General features: G+C 45.1%; 1 protein-coding gene across 1 annotated transcript in view; it reads right to left on the reverse strand.

Moving 5' to 3' along the window:
• Positions 1 to 20,092, reverse strand: part of ism2a (isthmin 2a) — a 31,817-nt gene that overhangs the window by 9,150 nt on the left and 2,575 nt on the right. Inside the window, exons 2-3 of the mRNA XM_072690255.1 lie at positions 8,649 to 8,885; positions 4,749 to 5,034 (exon numbers count right to left, since the gene is read on the reverse strand). Coding sequence (XP_072546356.1) covers positions 4,749 to 5,034; positions 8,649 to 8,885 — 523 coding nt within the window. The remainder of the gene's footprint in view (positions 1 to 4,748; positions 5,035 to 8,648; positions 8,886 to 20,092) is intronic.

Here is a 20,092-nt window from a genome sequence, read left to right on the forward strand (position 1 = left end):
CATATTTGTCCCGAAAATATAATCTCACTAACGAACAGGATGTGGGCTCTGCTGGCAGGCCGGCCTTTCTGTTGTAATAAATATGTCAGTGGCAGAGAAAGAGGCGAGAGGCCGGCCAAGACAAACACTTCAGCGGGAAAGCGCGGCCTAATGGCTTAGCTTTCTGCCCAACAATGCGCTTGCCACCATGGTAAAAAAATTAGGGCTTCGAGAGGACTCCACGATGGGAGAGAGAGAGATAGAAAGAGAAAGGCGAAAGAAGAAGAGAGAGAGGCCTCAAGCATTTAGCAGAAACAGTGAGATAGAGTACAGTGTGTACATGCATTAGCTTATGGTGATCACGGCTATCTGCACTTTGGCTATGTTGGCTGGTGCATGTTGCTTGTTGCTGGCTGCAGGTAAATTAGGCTATAGATACAGGAGCCCAACTCATACACTCATGCCAAAGGAAACACAGCGAGGTGTTAATGACATGCCTGGCATGGTCAGTTTTTTTTCTGCTTACTGTAATACTGGGATGCTTGGACTCACTCTGTATGGAAAATAGAAGTTTTTCCAAACAGGACTGAAAAACAAGCAATTTGAGAATTCCCGTCTACGTTACCTCTTTAACTCGCTCAGAAAAGCAGCTATTTGTTCTCTTCCCTGTTCTGCATAAATAAATAAAATAAATAAACTTAGTTCACATGCTTCTTTACCTTCAGATGCTGCTTCTATATTTCTAAGCTTGTCAACAAATGCACGTGTAAAGCTGGTCATGAGGGGGAAAACGTGATTTGTATTTACTGCTGTGGTGTAAATGTGAATTACACTCAACTGTCGGGGGAGCCCATGAGCACAAACTACCAATTCTTATTGTAGTGTGGTTTTCTTGTCTTGTCTACTGCATGGAGACCTTCAACACATAGTACACCTGGGGGCTTTACTCTGGGGGCAGACTGTATTGAGTTAAAGGATAAAAACACAAATGCTCTGAATGTGTGTCTGCATACAGAGGATAGGCTTCCCAGAAAGCGTCCATGTCCTGCCCTCTACTAGGCCACCATGCTGCTCATGACCAGGCCCTGATTCTGCGGCTGCCCATAATTACAGGCAAACTTTACCTTACTGAGTGTCTAGAGATTATTCGAAGGCCACATCATTAATAACGTGTCTCATTTGCCCTCCTCGGCTTCTCATTTAGACTTGTTTGTACACAATTGGGTCCTTTATGTTAAGTACCCTCATTAGGTGAGTTGTAGAGCATTGGACCCTCTGAGGTAATGTGGGAGGCAGAATTAACCCTATAGCCATGAGTTTTCAGTCACAACCACAGTGAGTACACTGTACGGTAATGGTCTTTTGGGTGGGGGGATTCGCTGTTGACCACACACACCCTCTTAATGACATTTGGAGAACATGATGTTTAGGTCAGGGAAACGAAGCTGTAGGGCTTTGTGGTATGCAGCACCAATCACATCGGGGTGGTACGCCTCAAATGAGAGGACTTAACCTTTGATGAAATTGCTGATGGAACTGATATGACTATAAATGTTGCTTTTGACGCAACACAGTGTAAGCTAAGCTTTCTGGTCAGGAGCACTGTAATTTCAACGGTTTACCAAGGATTTCACTGAGCCTGAGTTTCAGAACTACCCCTGCAATATCAGATTCCTTAACATTCCTTTCAAATGTCCTAACTCCAACACCGCTCACAAGTTTGGGGACATCAGGCTTTTTTAAATGTGTCCTTGCAATAACTCAACATAGCAGGTTTATTCCGAGGAAAACAACTTGATGCATCACTGTGAATAGAACAGAAATGTAGAATTCCTTCATACAAGGCTGGCAGTACTTTATTTTCATATATTTTTTTACTTTTACCCAATTTGACTCCACAATTTTAGAATTTTAGCCCCCCATGAATACACTGGAAGGGTAAATACTGACGCATGCCTCCTCCGACACTGCACAACCAGCCACCACCTCTTTTCACACTGCCGGCTAGCTCACGGCTCTGCTGGCCAGAATCACACTAAGCGAGCCATCTTTCAGAGCAAGGCCAATTGTGCTCTCTGAGGCTCCGGCTGCTGATATCAAGCAGCATGACATACGACTCGAACCAGAGATCTTTGGGTCATAGTGGCAGCGCCTCAGTCTGTTGGACCACCTAGAGCCAGCAGTGGCTTATGACATTTTTATGGCATATATTTCTATCCATTTGGGACGGTGCTACCTAAAGCCAAAGCTCACACACTGTATCTCCTTGCCGTAATATCAGCGATTAGCAGCACTCAAACCTTTCTGGTCAATTAAGTCCATTTATTTACCTTCTGAGAACATCTGCACTGCTGCCGACTGGGCAATAGTGTCCGTTAACGGTGCCTTGAGGACACCAGATGGCGCTTACAACATAGCCTCAGAAATAGACTGTAATTAACATAGTCAATGCCCGATCCATTTAAATATGCCTGGTTTGTCCCGATCCTGATGCTTCCCTAATTTAAATAAAACTTGTGCAGGAAGGTCACCAGCAACCTCTAAGCACTGAATACAAATGGACATATTTTCTTTGTCCATTAGCTATAATGCTATGTTACTGCTATCAGCAGTGCAATGGTCCAAGCTAACTCACTAACCACAAGCTAATGTTAGCCCTGGGATAATGCACTGAAGTCTAGCCAGCACGCCAATCACAATACAATAATATTAGAAGAGCGACTTACAACGTTACTCATATTACAGAGGCGGGCCAATGTAGTGTTAGGAGTCTTGCCCAAGGACTCATATTGGCGTAGTCACCCAGACCAGGAATCAAACGCTGGTCTTCCACATGCTGTGGTAGCTCAGGTAGTGGTTTTATCTGTTGTGCCACAAAAAAAAGGACACAAGGGTTGACAACAAGATGTCCCTCCATAAAGAATCTAACTTGTTTGGTCTGATGGTTCTGATGGTAGATGCAGGCAAGATAGACTTCAGTTTTGTGGAAAGGCCACAAATTCCTCAGCGAGCTCAAAGTGTCCAGACCGTGAGAAGGACAGCGCTGCAGCGGCCGGCTGGGGAGATGAAAAGAAGAGCCGAGGCCTTGTCTGGCCAATCTGCCGTCTGATTGAACACAAATATTAGTTGTTTAGCCAGTGGAGAGGAGGCCCCACACTGCTATTAGCAAGCGACAGAGCCTCTAAATGCAGCGCATTCCCAGGCAATATTGTCGACTTCAAAGACGGCACAAAGGCCTGATGCTTGAGTGGCCACTGTTAGTAATGTAGGCCAGACTGAGCCTCATATAGTCTCCCCTACTGTCACAGACAGGCTTAGAAAAACACTTTTTAGAGGAGACGTCTGGAGACGTACATGTCCATGTTTGGAGGTGTACGTAAATCTCCTCCTCATGGTCTCCTCCTGTCAGAATGTACAGAATGCAAAATCCCAGACTCAGATAGGCAAGAAAACCGACTTTGATGTATGTCACCACTATCAACTTTAATAATGTAAGCAATATATCAGGATACAGCACATTTAGGCCCTATTTCTATTTACTACTGATAGGCATCAGAAGAAAGTCTGAGAGACTGGCGACAGCAATGGCATGTTTATATAGCGGTTCTTGAGTGCAACCTCAAAACATAAATCACGTCGGGACTACAGAGGAGACTGGGGCCTACATTGCTGTTTCAATCTAGGGGAGGAAATTGGTTTAACAAAAACATTTTCTGAGCAGCTCAGTGCATACAAGCTCCAGTTTTACAAGCACAAACACGAACGCCTGTTATTTCTGGTAGCGAGGCAGGGCGAGAGCAAAGCCCCGACAGTCAAACTTCCTGTTTTATAAGGGAAGAGGCAAAATTGAGCTGCCCAGTCTGACCCAACTCCACTCAGAAGGGAATCATCTCCATCATAGCTAAGGGTCTTCACCGTTCTCTTCAAGACTGGCCTGGCCTGGGCTTTCCTTACTGGAGTCGCCTGTTGAACGCCTGTTATTTCTGATAGCGAGGCAGGGCGAGAGCAAAGCCCCGACAGTCAAACTTCCTGTAGTAACAACTTCACACATTTTGCCTGATCTTCATACTCAGTCATAAAGAGTCGTCGCTTTCCTGTTAGAGGAGTGCATGAGCGTCTGATCTGTGTGAACATTAACTATTAGCCATTAGCATGTGCAGTCGCTGTAGACCCTGCAATCCAAGCCCCAGGCTGGGCAAAGCTTCAGCTTGGGAGTAATATGCCCCAGCTTGATGTCACATGATGGCCAGTATTGCAAGAAATGTCTACGTATACACTGTGTACACTGGTTCCTCTGCAAAAAAAAAGGACTTTAAGGACAAAAGTATTGGGACACCTGTATAAAAAAAATAGTTTAGTCTGCTTTTGTTGGAGAAACTGTCTCTACTGTCCAGGGAAGAAGGCTTTCAGCAACAAGAGCATCAGTGACGTCAGGCTGTTGGATGATCACCCCTAACCTCATCCTGAAAGTATTGGATAAAGCACCATCATTTAGGAGAACACAGTTTCAATGCTCCACAGCTCAAAGCTGGTGGGCTTTATTCCCCTTATAGCCCACGCCTGATATTAGGCATGGTGATAATAAGTCAGTAGGCCAATTGGCAAGACTTTTCTTTACAGGGACTAGACAACCTAAAGTAGCTGAATCTTTCATAAGAAGGGGTGTCATTTGGACATACAGTGTACATTGTGTACCTGAAAGCCACAGAAATCCATTATCAACCACTTCAAGCCCAGACCCTATTACAGTAATGCTGATGCTTTCTTACCATAGTTCTCCATTGAGTCCCATCCCTTCCATCGCCTGCCCCAGTCCATTCCAACTCCACTCAGAAGGGAATCGTCTCCATCGTAGCTGAGGTCTTCACCGTTCTCCTCCAGACTGGCCTGGCCTGGGCTTTCCTCACTGGAGTCATGGTATTCCCAGAAGAGCGGCCAGAAGAGCTTCTTGTGGCCCAGCCATTCCTCAGAGCTCAAAGACCAGTCATTCCTGCCTTCTTTTGCCAGGTCCATCTCGACCTCCATCTGAGGGTCATCTACGACCTCAATGGTTACCTGAAAGACGGCAAAAGAGTCAATACTCACTTTCTTTCTTTAATGTTTGAGGTTACCATAGGTTGACTACATTTTCAGAGATGTGGACTGTCAAACTGGTCTGAAATCATGAGAGTTTGAGAGCATTGCGAATGAGTGCTGAGCAGTCCTTTCATCGATGCTGACTGTCAGAAAGATCTGCATCCAGCTTGTAAAACAAAACATGAAAGGCCCTTGCACTGTCCCTTCCATCCCCGGCTCTCCAGAGGATGTTTTCATGGTGACAGGTTTATGTTTGGCGTGCCCTGGCTTGCAGTATCTGCAGGGTGATAGAGAAGTTCCAGCCATCCGCCCAGCAGGCCTAGACAAAGAACTGGCTGTTTATATTCCTCCCAACGTAACAATCTGATGGCTGTAGCAGCTGTTTATAAAGACGCTGTGCTGTTTAGCAGGGTGATTAAGCTACTGTAGCCACGCCGATTACATCAGTCAGCCTTGTCCTCCTCTGCCCTGGACTCCATACTGCGTGAGCAAAGCTTAGGGTGGAAGATCTGACAGTCTTCCAGAATCTACACTACACAGCTTGCCTGATGAACATTGTGGGTCACAGGAGCGTGTAAATCTTCTGAGATCACACGGTTCCTGCTCGCGAAATCAATCAGGACTGGCTTTAGCAAAATAAACTTTGGCTTAAAATAAAAAAAATGATCAGGTCTCGCAGGAGAAAATGACTGAAGAAATGACTGAACATCTCAAGCACCTTCCAGCCGGGTTCAGTCTGGATCCTTAGGGATAATCGAGGCAGCTGAACTGCATCACGTTTGGCCGTAGCCCAACTGAAACGGAGAACGAATTTCTTAGCCTTGCAGCTTCTTTGGGACTGGGCGCTGGGAGTAAGTCATGCCTTCGGATGGCAAGTGAAGAGTGCTATCTATCATATTTTCAGCCCGTGTTAACTCCCCTGTCCTTGAAAACTCTCATAACATTATTATAAGCGTGCGATACGATAAAAAAGCCATAAATCCTCCCACACTTAGTGAAGGTTACTGCTTAAAGGAAAGACACATAAAAAAACAAAACAGCTTTGTCTGGTATGTATGGAGGATGGACCGTTCCCACTTGGACGACTTCAGCTTTTTCCCCTGTTATAAAAGTAAATTTGAATACCAGGGTTCTCTTGTGTATTTTTTCCCAGAAGTCTAACTTCATTTCCTCTCAAATCTTGATGCTCATATAAACTTCATAAAAGTACTAAAAATACGGTTTTCTTCAGACCTTTTCATCAGCCGTAAACACAGACGCCGGCCTTTCACCTTTTGAGATATTGTTGTTTTCGGTGCCTCTTTTATAAACTCTGTAGAGAGGCTCGAGCAGGACGGCTGAACTGTGCTCCTTCGGTGTAAAGGTTTCGCCTCGGGGTAATTTAAGAGGCCTCTTTGCTTAAGAACAGCTGTGACATAGCCAATAAGCACACAGAAATCCCACTCCCTTTTGCAATCATAGCAGCACACTCTGTAATAACAGTATGAAACAATCAGTGCATAGGTTAATTACATCCACCATAAAGCGTTGCCAAGTAAAATTAATCCATTTCTTCAGCCGACTACCAGTTGATTTAGTGCTCAGAGAGGTGGGAAATCTACAGCGCTGGGCACTGTCACACTGCTACACATATCTGTTATAACATATATGCCTCGCAATGTCAACAGTGCTGTTTAGACGGGAACCGAAGCCAAGATACACAGCCCGACTACAAAGAAAGGCCCCGAACTACAAAGAACGTTCCCAAGCCCGAGCAGCCAAATGATTGATCTACTGTGCCTTTTCTTGCTATTCTGCGTTTTACAGCCACCCAGTAAACAGTCTACGTGCTTGTTTAAACAGTATTTGTGTACAGTAAAATCCCCAGAACAACAAGCTTAAGTTATTACAGTAAAAGGTGAGCTAATCAACACTAAAGCTTCACACATGAGAGGTCCAGGCCTGGTCTTCTTCTGAACTGTGTCTGGCTTCTACGGTATGCTTTATCTCACGGTTCTGTCCTCTGTCCTGATCTGAAGGCCTCTGTTAAATCTCATTTCTTTAATCACAGTTTCCCTCATTTATCAGTATCTGTGTTCTGGTGAGGTCCAGAGGAGAATGGATTCCCTATTTTGTGCCTCGGTTTCTCTCTATGGTGCTTCTTTATGCTCTTAAGGAATTTCTCCTTTTGAGTCTTGGTTCCTATTAGTGGTTCTTCCTTGTGCTCTTAGGGAGTTTTCTCTTTTTAAAGCTTGGTTCCTTTTAATGCTTCAGTTCTCATGCTTTTATGTTTTAAGTTTTCCCTTTTAATTTTTCTTAGTAGGTCTTCCTTGAGCTTGAAGGGAACTTTTGCTTGAAGTCTTGGTTCCTTTCAATAGTTCTTCCTCATGCTTTTATGAAGTTCCCCCCTTTGGTTCCTATCAGTAGGTCTTCCTTGAGAAGGGAAGTCCTGGTTTCTCCAGTAATTCGTCCTCATGCTCTGAAGGAGTTTTCCGCTTTTGAGTCCCGGGTCCTCTCAGGGGTTCGCCTTCATGGGAGTTTTGTCTTTTTGAGTCTTGGTTCCTTTCAGGAGGTCTTTCTCATGATCTTAGGGAGTTTCCCCTTTTGAGTCTTGGTTCCTCCAGTAGATCTTCCTTATGCTCTTATGCAGTTTCTTCTTGTGAGTCTCCACTCCTATCAGTGGTTCTTCCTCATGCTCCTAAGGAGTTTCCACTTTGGAGTCCTCTCAGGGGTTCGTCGTCATGCTCTTAGGGAGTTTCCCCTTTTTGAGCCTTAGTTCCTTTCATAAGCTCTTTTCCTCATGTTCATATGTTTCATAGAAGTTTTGGTTCATTCAATAGTTCTCCCTCATGCTTTAGGAAGCTTCTGTCTTTGAGTCTGGGTTCCTCCATTAGTTCTTCCTCATGCTCTTATGAAGTTTCCCCTTTTGGTTTCTCTCAGTAGGTCTCTCTCAAGCTCATAGGGAATTTCTGCTTTTGAGTCTTGGTTCCTCCAATAGTTTTTCCTCATGCTTTTAGCGAGCTTCTGTTCTGTCTGGATTCGGCCAATAATTGTTCCTCATGTTCTTAGGGAGTTTCTCCTTTGGACTCTTGGTTCCTCTCAGTGGTTCTTTGTCATGCTCTTAACAAGTTTCCCCTTTTGGAGTCTTATTCCTCCAATAGTTCTTCATCATGCTCTCATGCAGTTTCTCCTTTTGAGCCTTAGCTTCCATCAGTGGTTCTTTCTCATGTTTTTAGGGCTTTGAGTCTTGGTTCTCTCAGTGGTGCTTCTTCATGGTCTTGTGAATTGTTTTCTACTGCATTTGGCTTCAGCGCATCAGGAGTCTGAATTATGGCCTAACTGATAAATTTTCCATAGATAATGATTTTGGTCCCACTGTATTTGGACGTTCAACCTATTAACAAACTATCTGGTCCAACTCTGAGTCCTAACGGCATAAAGGTTAGGTTTAGGACACGGAAAAAGGTTAGGTGTATGACAATGGTTAAGACTGTCTGCCCCAACATAAAGCAACTCCTTAAGATTAGTTTTTTTGCTTCACTTACAGGATTTTTGTCAATATCAATAAACTAATAAGACCAATAAGACATTTTGGGTCTGGCACCCTCATTTACCTGAATATTTGGATTCTGGGAGCCCAGGTCAGCATTGGCGAGGTCAGGAAAGTTCTTCAGGTCTAAGATGAATGGCTCCTCTTCCTCGGGTGGAGGTTTGGGCAGGACTCCCTCTGAGCGTAGCTGTGACCATCTCCGCCTGTGTCGACGTGGAGGTGAGCGACTCCTCAGCTGGTTCTGCTGCTGGAGCTCCGCCAGCGTCCGCTTGACATCTACAGAGCCAGCCTGGCCTCCAGTCTGAGGAGACACACAACATTCATTGATCACCCCGAGCTACACCACGTGGTCACTCACTGGGTTGTTTATCTAAATTTGGTTAAGGGTGGGAGAAATGGTTCAAATACAACACACATCTTCTCTACGGGGGCTAGACAAGCTGCGTGTGTGTGCATTTGCACATCCGTGTCAGCAGTGTAGTCGAATGTGTTCATTAGATTAGGGTTGTCCACATACATTTAGACATATAGTCTAATATCTGTGTAATTTGGCCACTGTTTGCTCTTCATTATGGGTCTGGATTGGAGTCTGTGGAAAGCTGGCCTGTGCCAGTGTGTACAGTAAACAGCTCTGTACAATAAAACTGACCAGAGATTAACTGGTCCTTAATGTCTAAAGAACAGGCAAAATATTTCCCAAAGCAATTATACCATGCATGTGAGGAAGGTTAGAAGATCAGTCATACTCCAACACCATATCAAATCTATACAGCTGTGACCCTGCACCCTTATGAAAAAAAGGCCTGGGTTTCAAATAAACCCATCTGGAGTGAAATGTCTACCACATGACAGCATATCAGGTGGATTTTGCAGAGGGATTAGTGGAATTATGTCAATAATCTTTCCACTGTATGGCTCAAATAAGGTCTCTGCCATGGACTCCGAGCGGGTTTGAAACCTGGGGTATAGGAAAACCGAAACTTCCTTAAAATGATAATGCTCGAGAGTTGGTTTGCGGTGCCGTTTACAACATCCAAGCTCTCTTAAAATCCCAAACCTCCTGCCGTATCCTCAGACGATCTATTGCACAACCCATTTGAGAGTGCAGAACTATCTGATAAAAGGTAGAGCTGTTGTTCTTAGGCCTCCATCGTACATAAGTTACTTATCAAACCTGAAACCCCTGTGCTCCACAGGGTTCCCGTTAGCAACCAAACAAAACAAAGAGGGCAGAGAAACATCACAGGCATGAACAACATGACGGCGTTCAGCTGGGCTGCTCTGCTCTGTCTCCCTCGCCCACAGCTAGACGCTGCCTCCGTCTCCTGACAGCTGGTTGACATTAAGTGCAATGCTGGGTCGAGCCGATGGAGAAGCGCTGTGAATTCCTGGAGAACGGCCCAGGATGGTGCATGCAGGTAAATTATTACACATTAAGGGATATGTATCTCTTTCATCTGGTTTACTTTAATATGGAGACTTGAAGTCTGGGCTAGAGGAGCAGCCTCCTGTTGTCCCGTATCCACAACAGTGCTCCTCACAAGCTCTGGAATCATCTGCTACGTGTCACCATCCAGTGACCATTCAGGCATCTCCTGTCTCGCCACTTAGATCCATGAAGTTCTCAACTCATGATCCAGAGATGAGATTCGTCACATTGTTTTAAAAGGCTTAAGTATGCTTTACATCTCATGATGGATAATATCAGCTATATACGCCACATGTCCAAATGTCTGTGGACACTACTTTAGGTTGCACTCATTGCTGCCACAGATGTACAATTAAACACACATTGTCCATGCCCTGTGGAGAAGTGCTGCCTAATGCCAGGCGTGGGCTAGAGGGGTATAAAGCCCCCCCAGCATTGAGCTGTGCATCAGTGGACAAACTGTGTTCTCTGGAATGATGGATGATGGTGGGGAGTTGGGGATGATGAGGTGGGGTGGTGACCATCAAAATCCTCACAGCAATGTTCCTACAAAATCTAGTAGAGAGCATGCTGTTCATGCTGGTCAACCAGCCTAGTCATACTAGTTGCCTAGCTTGGTCAGTTTGGCCAATTTGATAGACCACCTAAGCCACCAACTCAAATATTCCACCTTATGTTGGTCAAGAGGGAAATTGATCATCCACCTTGACCAGCTTGAGCTTTTCCAGCATGGGTATTCAGGTACAAGCCTAAAGTGGCCAAATTAGCTGTTTAGCCATCTTGCTCCCTAGGTGTCAATACACTGTTGTGATGTAAACATACTGTAAATGCTTACAATTGTGGGATATTACAGCAATCAGCTCAAATAACTGATCAGGTGATTGACCAGTTCAACAGATGCCAGTCTATTGCTTGAAAATACCAGTATCTTATTAATTCTGGTGTGATTATTTCATCTGGATGTGATGAAACCTTTGCAAAATTAATATTGCTTGATTTTACTGGCCAACTGATACATCGGTCAGGCCCCTAGTAAGAATGTCTTTAGTCTGACCGTCATTATGAACTACATGCATGCTTTAACAGCACCAGATGAGACCCAGTCAGGCCAGGCCTCTACATCCTGGTTTCCTCCGCACTTCAAAGGCCTCATGGAGGCCCTGTCTATAAGCCACCAAAGACATCAAAGGGCCGCCATACAACAGGATCAACCAGAGACCAGGAGCCACATACACACCAATAATGACTAGGCCAATCCCTCAGTCTTATCAATTCTCCTTGAATTGGCCACTTTCTAAACTCTTTCTGTCCAGTACTTTAACCCCTTAACCCCTAAGACCAATAGCCTTGTCCAGACTCTCTTAAATTGAAACAATAGCTTTTAGTTGGGAAGTCTCTGGAATGATGGATGGAGAGTTGGGGATGAAGCGTGGTGCGGTGATGATCATCTAACATCCTGACCTCACTAACACTCTTAGTATTGAATGCAATCAAATCCTCACAGCAATGCTTCTACAAAATCTAGTAGAAAGCCTTCTTCTTCCCTGGACAGTAGAGACAGTTACCCCAACAATAGCAGGATAAGCATGTTTTTAATGGCCTTGATTTCAGAAAAAACAGGGAAACGACAGGTGTCCCAATACTTTTGTCCACATAGTGAAGTTTGCTTCTCAAATAATTTCCCCTTACTGTTACGATCCTAAGCTTTGGTCTACAGAACTGTGGGATCAGATACACATGGCATTTGTTGTTTAAGCAACGTCAGTGCTGTCCACTACCACCACATCTGTGCTGCTCCTGTTCTTCCTCCTGCACATCTGGAGGCCTGATTTGATTGTCCTTCTTGTCTTCTGGTGGAGCAGCCAAAGTAAAAGGGTGGGGGGGGGGGTGCGAGGGGCGAGAGGCTGCCTGATCAAAGCCTTCCTCCACTGATCATGTGTAGCCTGCCTTGTCTCACTTCTCTGACTCCGTCTCTCCCACACGCAAAGCAGATGTCCTCGGCTGCAGACGATAAAGCTCGCCCCGCCGCTCTATTGAATTTCACCATTTCCCGAAAGGAAGAGAAGACAAGGAGGCACCTTCTGTCCTTCTGTGTTCTTCAAACAATGACTGATCTCCCAGCGAGAGCCAGAAACTCTTTACATTAAAAAAAAGCCCTGTATGAACTTAATTGAGCTAGGCCACACAAATAGAGCCAGCATATGGTTATATTGCTGCTGTCACGCAAAAACCTTGTGTGTTCAAAAGGGGAGCTTTACTGGGGGACGGAAAAAACTTCTGAACTTTCAATGGAAGGCACTGTTTACTGGCATGGACTTTCATATTTTTTTTATCATTTTTGACTTCATGTCATACTTGCCACAGCTTTTAATCTTTTTTTGTCATTTTCTTTTATTATTATTTGTGTCCAGTGTCAACAAGAGGCGGATGGGTTCCCTGTTTGAGTCTTCTAGGGGGAGGTTTTCCTTGAAACTGTCGCCACTGGCTTGTTTAAAAGGGGGTTGGACAACACCCGTAGTGAAAATCACTAAATCATTTTTATTTTATCATTTTTTATTTTTTTGTAAAGTAAGTAATTTTGGAGAATTACTATTGGCACATTCACCATGAAATTCTGACACAATGTAAAGACCAGCTGGCAGATTTCTATTAAGTTAAAAATGGCAAAAGCGACATATATAGGGTTTGCTACCTCAACAGAATATGAACGAAAGGGCCCATCCAAATATAAGAGTCTCATGGAGGCCCTGTCTATAAGGGCCGCCATACAACAGGATCAACCAGAGACCAGGAGCCGCATACACACCAATAATGGCTAGGTCAATCCCTCAGTCTTATCAATTCTCCCTGAATTGGCCACTTGTTGTCCAGTACTTTAACCCCTTAACTCCTAAGACCAATGGTCTTGTCCAGACTCTCTTAACTTGAGACAATAGCTTTTAGTTGGGAATTCTCTGGAATGATGGATGGTGCTCCATCTAATACTTTTGGGATGAGTTGGGGAGTTGGGGATGTGCATATTGGGCAGAAGAAACAGTGAATCAACAGGTGTCCCAATACTTTTGTCCACATAGTGTACTTTTGCCTCTCAGCTAATCAACTCTCCCAAAACCCAGGGAGAAAACCTCCCCTTGATTCGTCTCAAGAGTCCGAAAGCGCTCGGACACCTGAGGAAGCTCTCATTAGCTAGCTCTCATCTCATCTAAACGAGATTTCCCCGAAACTGTCTAGTCACTGCAGAGCAATGAGCTGTGCTTTTTACAGGTGCGTGTAAACGGTGGAAGAGGCTCTATTACATGACGTCTTCGCCACAGCACGTCTGCAGTATAAGAAATGAGGTACTCGAGAAAGCCTTCCAGGGATCTCTCATACCTTCTACCCCAGTCATGCTATAATCAAACCTCGGAGAGAAGCCTGTGCCAAGATAAGCTTTGCGCTCAACGTAGCGCCGTTTGGATTAGTCTCTTCCTCCACATCAATGGAAAGGACTGGCCCCCGAGTTCTGGGGTTGGGGGCGGGGGGTTGGGGGCAGAGAGGGAGGAAAAGGATGGTTTTGCTTTTATATGAGTAATACAAGTTAATAATGGAAAACAAACTACAGAGAGGACGTTCCTGTGGTGAGCAGCACCCCACAACAACTGACTCTAATTCAAAGTCCCTCCAGCTGGAATTCCTGACCATTCACATGGAGAGGAAGAAGAGGAGGAGGAGGAGGAGGAGGAGAAGGAGGCGTGGCAAGTCCCCAGGAGGAACCACGCCTGATCTGACCGCACTACTAAGGATGGACGCCTGCCCAAAGCTTGTCGCAAACACAATCCCTAAAATGCTTTTCTTTCTTTCCCTTTCTACTCCAACCCCACCCCCCAGATCCTGCATACCACCAGGTTGCAATCTGATTTGGCTGGCATGTCCCGATAGCATCAGCGTACCCTGCGACTCACAAACGGTCATTGTGCTTTCACCGGGGCCCAAGAGAGCAAACACGGCAACAATTTGCCAAGCATAATAGCATAAAACCTGCGGCCGGACTGCGTGTTGGGTTCCACTTCCACTGGGCTCGAACTGCTGCTCCACCACCCCCGTGAAAGCAAGGCTACGGTAGCAGATCAGAGTCCAGGTGCAGCTCCTATGAAATTTGTTGAGTGAATTTAGGCCTTACAGTTTTGCTTGCACATCCCTTTACTGATTCAAACGAGCTGCGAAAAATTCCTTTCATGAAATACTCAATTAGGACTGGGAGATATGATCAAAAGTCTATACCTGTAGCTGCTGCCCACATCAGACTCAAAACCCTGACGCTGGCCTACAAAGCCAAGAATGGACCAGCTCCTCTGTACTCGATTGCAATAGTGAAAAGCCGATAAGCACCAAGAGCCCTTTCAGCTTCAAGTACGGCTCGTCTCGACCCGCCATCCTTTAAGATCCACGGAAGACGAGCGTCCAGGCTTTTTACTGTCCTGCACCGAAGTGGTGGAACGAACTTCCCCTGGGTGTCCGAACAGCAGAGTTCAACGCTCGCTGTCCTCAAACCCAGACTGAAGTCCCTCCTCTTCCAAGAGTACTTGGGGCGAAGTGTAGTGTTGAGTACTGTGTCTCCATATAGACTTCTGTACTTAGTAGATATCTAAGCTAATCTTTTGGATCCTTGCCGATACAAACAATACAAGGCCAGCCACCGCTTCTTTCCAAGCCAGGCAGCCATCACACTCTGAGGAAAGTGCCGGGTCCCCAGCTTCACCACACCAGCTAACAGAAGCCTGTGCCGGGCCAACATCACTCTAAGAGTCATGAGGCGAGAGAGCGCTATCTAGCCACCTGGAGAGAGAGCACGACCTGCTGTGCTCTTTGTGTATTACAAGAACAAAATTGATCATGATATGATCATATACTGCTGATCATATTGCTCTTGCCTATACTTAATTATAACTTGAACAAGCTTATAGAGAGTTGTAGACCTTAACTGTTAAATAAACACTGCTGTAATGCTGTAAAATACTTTAAGGGTCCATACACTAAACTGTTATTTTATCTAAAGTGTTTCCTTCCTGGTATTTGTGTGATTTTATGTAAGAAAAATAGCCAAAAATATATTTTTATACACATTTTTTACAACCCTTTTTATTCCTTAGAATTAAACAGACTTCTGCTTACAGGTCAAGGCAGATTTATCATCACTGTTATGCAAAAGCACGTATTTGTCACTGTACTATGTACGGTAAAATGTGTCCACCTCATTTGAAGGGTGAAGGGCCTTGCTCAAGGGCCCAACAGTGGTAGCTTGCCGAGCCTGGGTATCGAACCCACAACCCACAGAAAGGTCTAACCTCTGAGCCACCACTGCCCCTTATATGTGTTACGTTCTGATTTGCTGAGCACTCTTTATAAATGCAGTATGAGGAGTATCTACGCAGAAAAGTGAGGGAACGTCTGTTCTTCATGACATGGGCCCTTTAAGAACAGCCGTGAAGGAAGCACTAGTACGCCAGCACTTAAGAGGTTTAATGCAATGCCGTTAGGTACATCCCTCAGCATAACTGAGCTTGGACTTATCCCTAAACTATTTACCTGAAGATAAATATTTACGATCTTTGTGCAAGTGGGCGCAGACCTGCATAAGGGCCATGACACGTGTACATACATACACACACACACACACACACACACACACACTCACATTCATCTAGAGGCCGACTTCTCTGAAGCCCTCACAAAGCATTACCTCCTGTTGTCGAGACAGAGAGCGAATGGGATGTATTAAAATGGAAAGCTGAGCAGCTCGCTCATAACTCAATGAAATGGATGGATCTGATTATTCCCCTCCAAAAAAAAAAGTGGAGAACTATGTTTTTTCTTCATGGGCCTGAGGATTAATCACTGTGTCAGAAGCCTTTATTCCTTGCTGAGCTGCTATGCAGTCAAACACCTCAGTGCGCAGGATGTGAAACCGAAGGAAAGAACGTCCACACGAATATGTTCCACAAGTCAGATCTGACTGCTTTCACATGCTACAACAGACAAGCTCCGAAAGCTCTTCGCTACTTTTCACCAAAGGCCCCGGGAATCACATTCCCAGAGGAAATTCCTGTTGACACACAGTAACGGCATTAATTCACTTACTGTGCAAATCAGGACCCGCTGAATCCAGTAGCTTCCTATGTTCTTCAAAGTCCAGGTGCCATAAAGGGTTCTTTGAGCCATGCCTTTGGAGAACCCCCCTTTGAAGAAACTTTTAAAGAGCTTTTACATGATGTAAAGGTTCTGTGCCGGTTTTTGGGGTTCTTACTCACACTTTTACATTCTGTTGAGGTTCTTTAAGCTCCCCGCAAAACCCCCTGACTTGCATTTGTCATTCCTATAAGTACAAAATAACACCCTGTTTGAGTTATTTTACTCAGACTTATGTACATTATCTAGAGATTTCTTAACCTCTGAAGCTAAACAGAACCCTAGTAGTTGCATTTCCCATTCCTATGAGCTCTTATAAATGGAGTTCTGTAATAACTGAAAGTTTGGGAAAAGGACCATGCCCAAACTCCTCCCCTCCATTTCTACACACTATAAAACCGCTCCTCTCCCTTCTCGTTCTTGTGGCGAAAACTTGCACCCCACCACCGCCCCTGCTCCTCCTCCTCATCCAACCATTCTCAACCTCCACCTGGCAAGGGGGGGTCTGGCTTCGGGTCCCATCAGCCCGAAGCCCCCAGAACTCCAGCCCAAATTTCTCGAGTTCTCCTCCTTGCTGCAGCTAGCGTGGTCCGCATTCGCAAAAGTCCAGTTTACACTGTTTTCAATGTAATTCATATATAATAACACAATGACAAAAAAGGCACATCCTTCAAGGGTAAAAAGGTTAAAGGGCTAAACAAAAGGCTACTGCACTTTAGGATTTTTCATACCCATCATAACATCTCACTTAACGGTTTTCTATTCATTTAAAAGATTCTAAGGGGAACCAAAGGCTGTTCTTCTATGGGTGCAGCACTGCGCCATAGAAGACCCCTGTTGGAGTGTAGAGTGTTAAGAGTGGACTGGATCCAGATGTATACAGTACATGAATTCTTCTTGTGGGGTAGTCGAGTGTTTCAGACGTTTGAGCATTGATGGCCTACTTTGGGGGTCTCATCATAAGTGAAGATTCAATTAACCCCTTAAACAGCATATGGACCACCGGCAGAGAATAGCCCCACCAGTTTGTACAGAAGTCCCTGTAGTTACTGAGTAATACACCTTAGTGCTCGATATAGATCCGATACCATTGTTGAATTAATAAACCATGTACCGGATCATCTGGGAGAGACTCAAGGCATCAGGATTGACGTAATCATTACTTTACTAACTACAAACTTTAACAAACAAACACAGATAGAAATGAACCCAATTTCTGTTTATTGATCACTAAAATTAATTACTGTGCTGGACCTCGGCACAGTGTCATCTGGGCTCAGATTACTAGGCTGGATTACTCACTGATGGTTGAAGACAGGTCGAGGGCACCATGCAGGTTAGATAGGAGGGGTCTAGCTGTGTGCTATGACATGTGTATGATGTCTGTAGGTTACTCTGATCCTGGAATACCGGCGGTGCGAGAATTGGGTTCCTTCCTAGAATGCATAAATCACCTTTGGTGGTTCTTTGAACCTTAAAAAGGTTCTTCAGATATCTCTTTTGCAAAAAATGTTTCTTTAAGGACCCTTTCACTGACTTATTTGACTCAGTTCCCCCATGATGGAACGTATACAGTATGTGAGTTATAATTACATATATGGTTGGAATGAACTCGGCCAATTAAATCAGCTCCACTCACACACCCATATAGGGATGTATCCATCAGCTTCTCTGCAGACTTTGTTAGTAGCCTCCTTTCACCCTGTCTGTTCTTCAGTGCTCAGGACCCCACAGGACTGACCACCACAGAGCAGACTGTAGTATTTGGTTGGTGGGTCAGTCATTCCCAGCACTGCAGTGACTCTGACTGACATGGTGGTGGCGAGTGTGTTAGTAGTGTGTACGAGTTGTGCTGGTGGTACGAGTGGATCAGACACAGCAGTGCTGCTGCTGGAGTGTTTAAACACCTCAGCTTCACTGCTGGACTGAGAACAGTCCACCAACCAGAGATATCCAGCCAACCAGCGTCCTGTGAGCACTGATCAAGGACTAGGACTGTGCAGAGCTTCTGTCTCTGATGTTATATCTACAAGGTGGTCCAACTAGGTAGTCTAGTGTCTAATAGAGTGGACAGTGAGTACCCACACCAGCCACCAGCATATCAGTCAAAGTCGCTGTAGTGCTGAGAATGGCCCACCACCCAAATACTACCTGCTCTACCAACCCATGTAGGAGAAGTGTTTTGCTGTTGAAGGAGGTTCTGTAAGTCCTCAAAGGTCCTCGTTTCACTGCAGATACATTTATTTAGATATGGCTGATTAATTTCTTACCACAATCCTATAAACCTGTGGTCATGGCTGTATGTCATTCTCCTTTATAGAACGTACATATACATCTAATAAGGACAGTGGTCAGTTCCAGCAATAATAAAAAGTCAAACCCCATCTGCTGAACCGCAGTAAACCTTTCAGGGGTCAAAAAAAAGAGCCCATGAAGAAACTTGTGCGTCGTTCAGCTACAGCTTGGCCCCGTTAGAACATGTTCTAGTCTGCCTGCATGTTCTGGTCGCTCCGCAGACTCAAGCATTTCATTACCGCCGAGACGGTTGAAGCCAGTGATATACAGCTCGGCCATTCCGCTCGTTCCTATAGCGAGGCTGGTGCGTGTGTGTGTTCTTGCGGTTTTACTGAAACATAAGCTAGTATTCCAGCATTAAATCCTGGATATAGCATCCACACAGCATGTACGAGAGCTCGCACCATATACTTTGAAACACAGCTTATGGTTTACAGTTTCAGCTTAACCTCAATTAGGGTGCTGGATATTTGAGAGCTGTCCAACCCGCAGTCATCCAACACAACGGTAAAGAACAGCAACATGAACTTCTGAGCAGGCTCAAGAATTTGGCACCCTCTGCAAAATGTGGCACCAGCGTCTGCTTGGTTCTAAGAGCGGGACAGGCCTGCAATTCATTTGGGTTTATTTATTTTGTTGATTTATTATTTGGCGCCGGGGGTGGGTCTTCCTTTAAAGTGCCCCGTGCACGTTCCTCAGTCTCACTTCTTACAAGCCCTGACGGGGGGGGGGTTCGCCGAGCAGGGCCGTGTTTCCGTCACTCTGCCCGAACAGTGTCAGGCCTGCGTGAACCTTAGGTTACATGAATAAAAACAGTTGAAAGAAGGAAAGGAGAAGGAGCCGTAAGCTCACATGCTACACAAAGACGCCCTGTCAGCACAGCATGTCTTCACGGTGCTCCACACAGTGCAGCTAAACATGGATGAGTATTTGCTAAGACTGCACACGACCATGCATTTACATTAAAGCCATCAGCCTAATATCAAGTACGCCCCCCTCGTGTCGCCCAGGCTTGGCCTCCACAAGTGACATGGACTGTAAAGTCACTGTAAAGCACAGTAGCGTCGGTTTCCTTTGGAGCGTAGAGAGACTGCTTATGCATGGAACTGGTTTTTGGACTGTTTTTAGCAGAACATGCGTCTAGTAAAAGTGTCTGCCTGGGGTGAATATGCATTTCCTCCCTGTGGTAACACTCCATAAAGCTGGTGCTACAAAAATAGGGCAAAGAACCATGCCACTGCCCTTCAAACTGAACCAGCGCGTCAATCTTTTTTTAGTAGTTAACTGTTGTTGTTGATTTATTCTTGTCTCTCGATTTAGGCCACCCATTCTCTGAACGCTAAGGTTCCTCCCAACAACTCCTGTGGAGACAGTCTGAAGCCTATTGGGTGGTCGATCATCATGATTCATTGCTTTAACAAAGCTGGAGGTGTTAAAATGTGTTGCTATGCAATGATCAGCCACAACATTAAAACCACCTGTCAAGGCATGGACTCCACAAGGCCTGTGGTATCTGGAACCAAGACGTAATCAGCGGTCTAGACGGGCTAGCCTTCACATCAATGAGCCTTGGGCACCCATGACCTCTTCATTGGTTGTCCTTCCTTGGGACATGTTTG

This window comes from Salminus brasiliensis, chromosome 10, assembly GCF_030463535.1.
Source record: "Salminus brasiliensis chromosome 10, fSalBra1.hap2, whole genome shotgun sequence".
Lineage (NCBI taxonomy): Eukaryota > Metazoa > Chordata > Actinopteri > Characiformes > Bryconidae > Salminus > Salminus brasiliensis.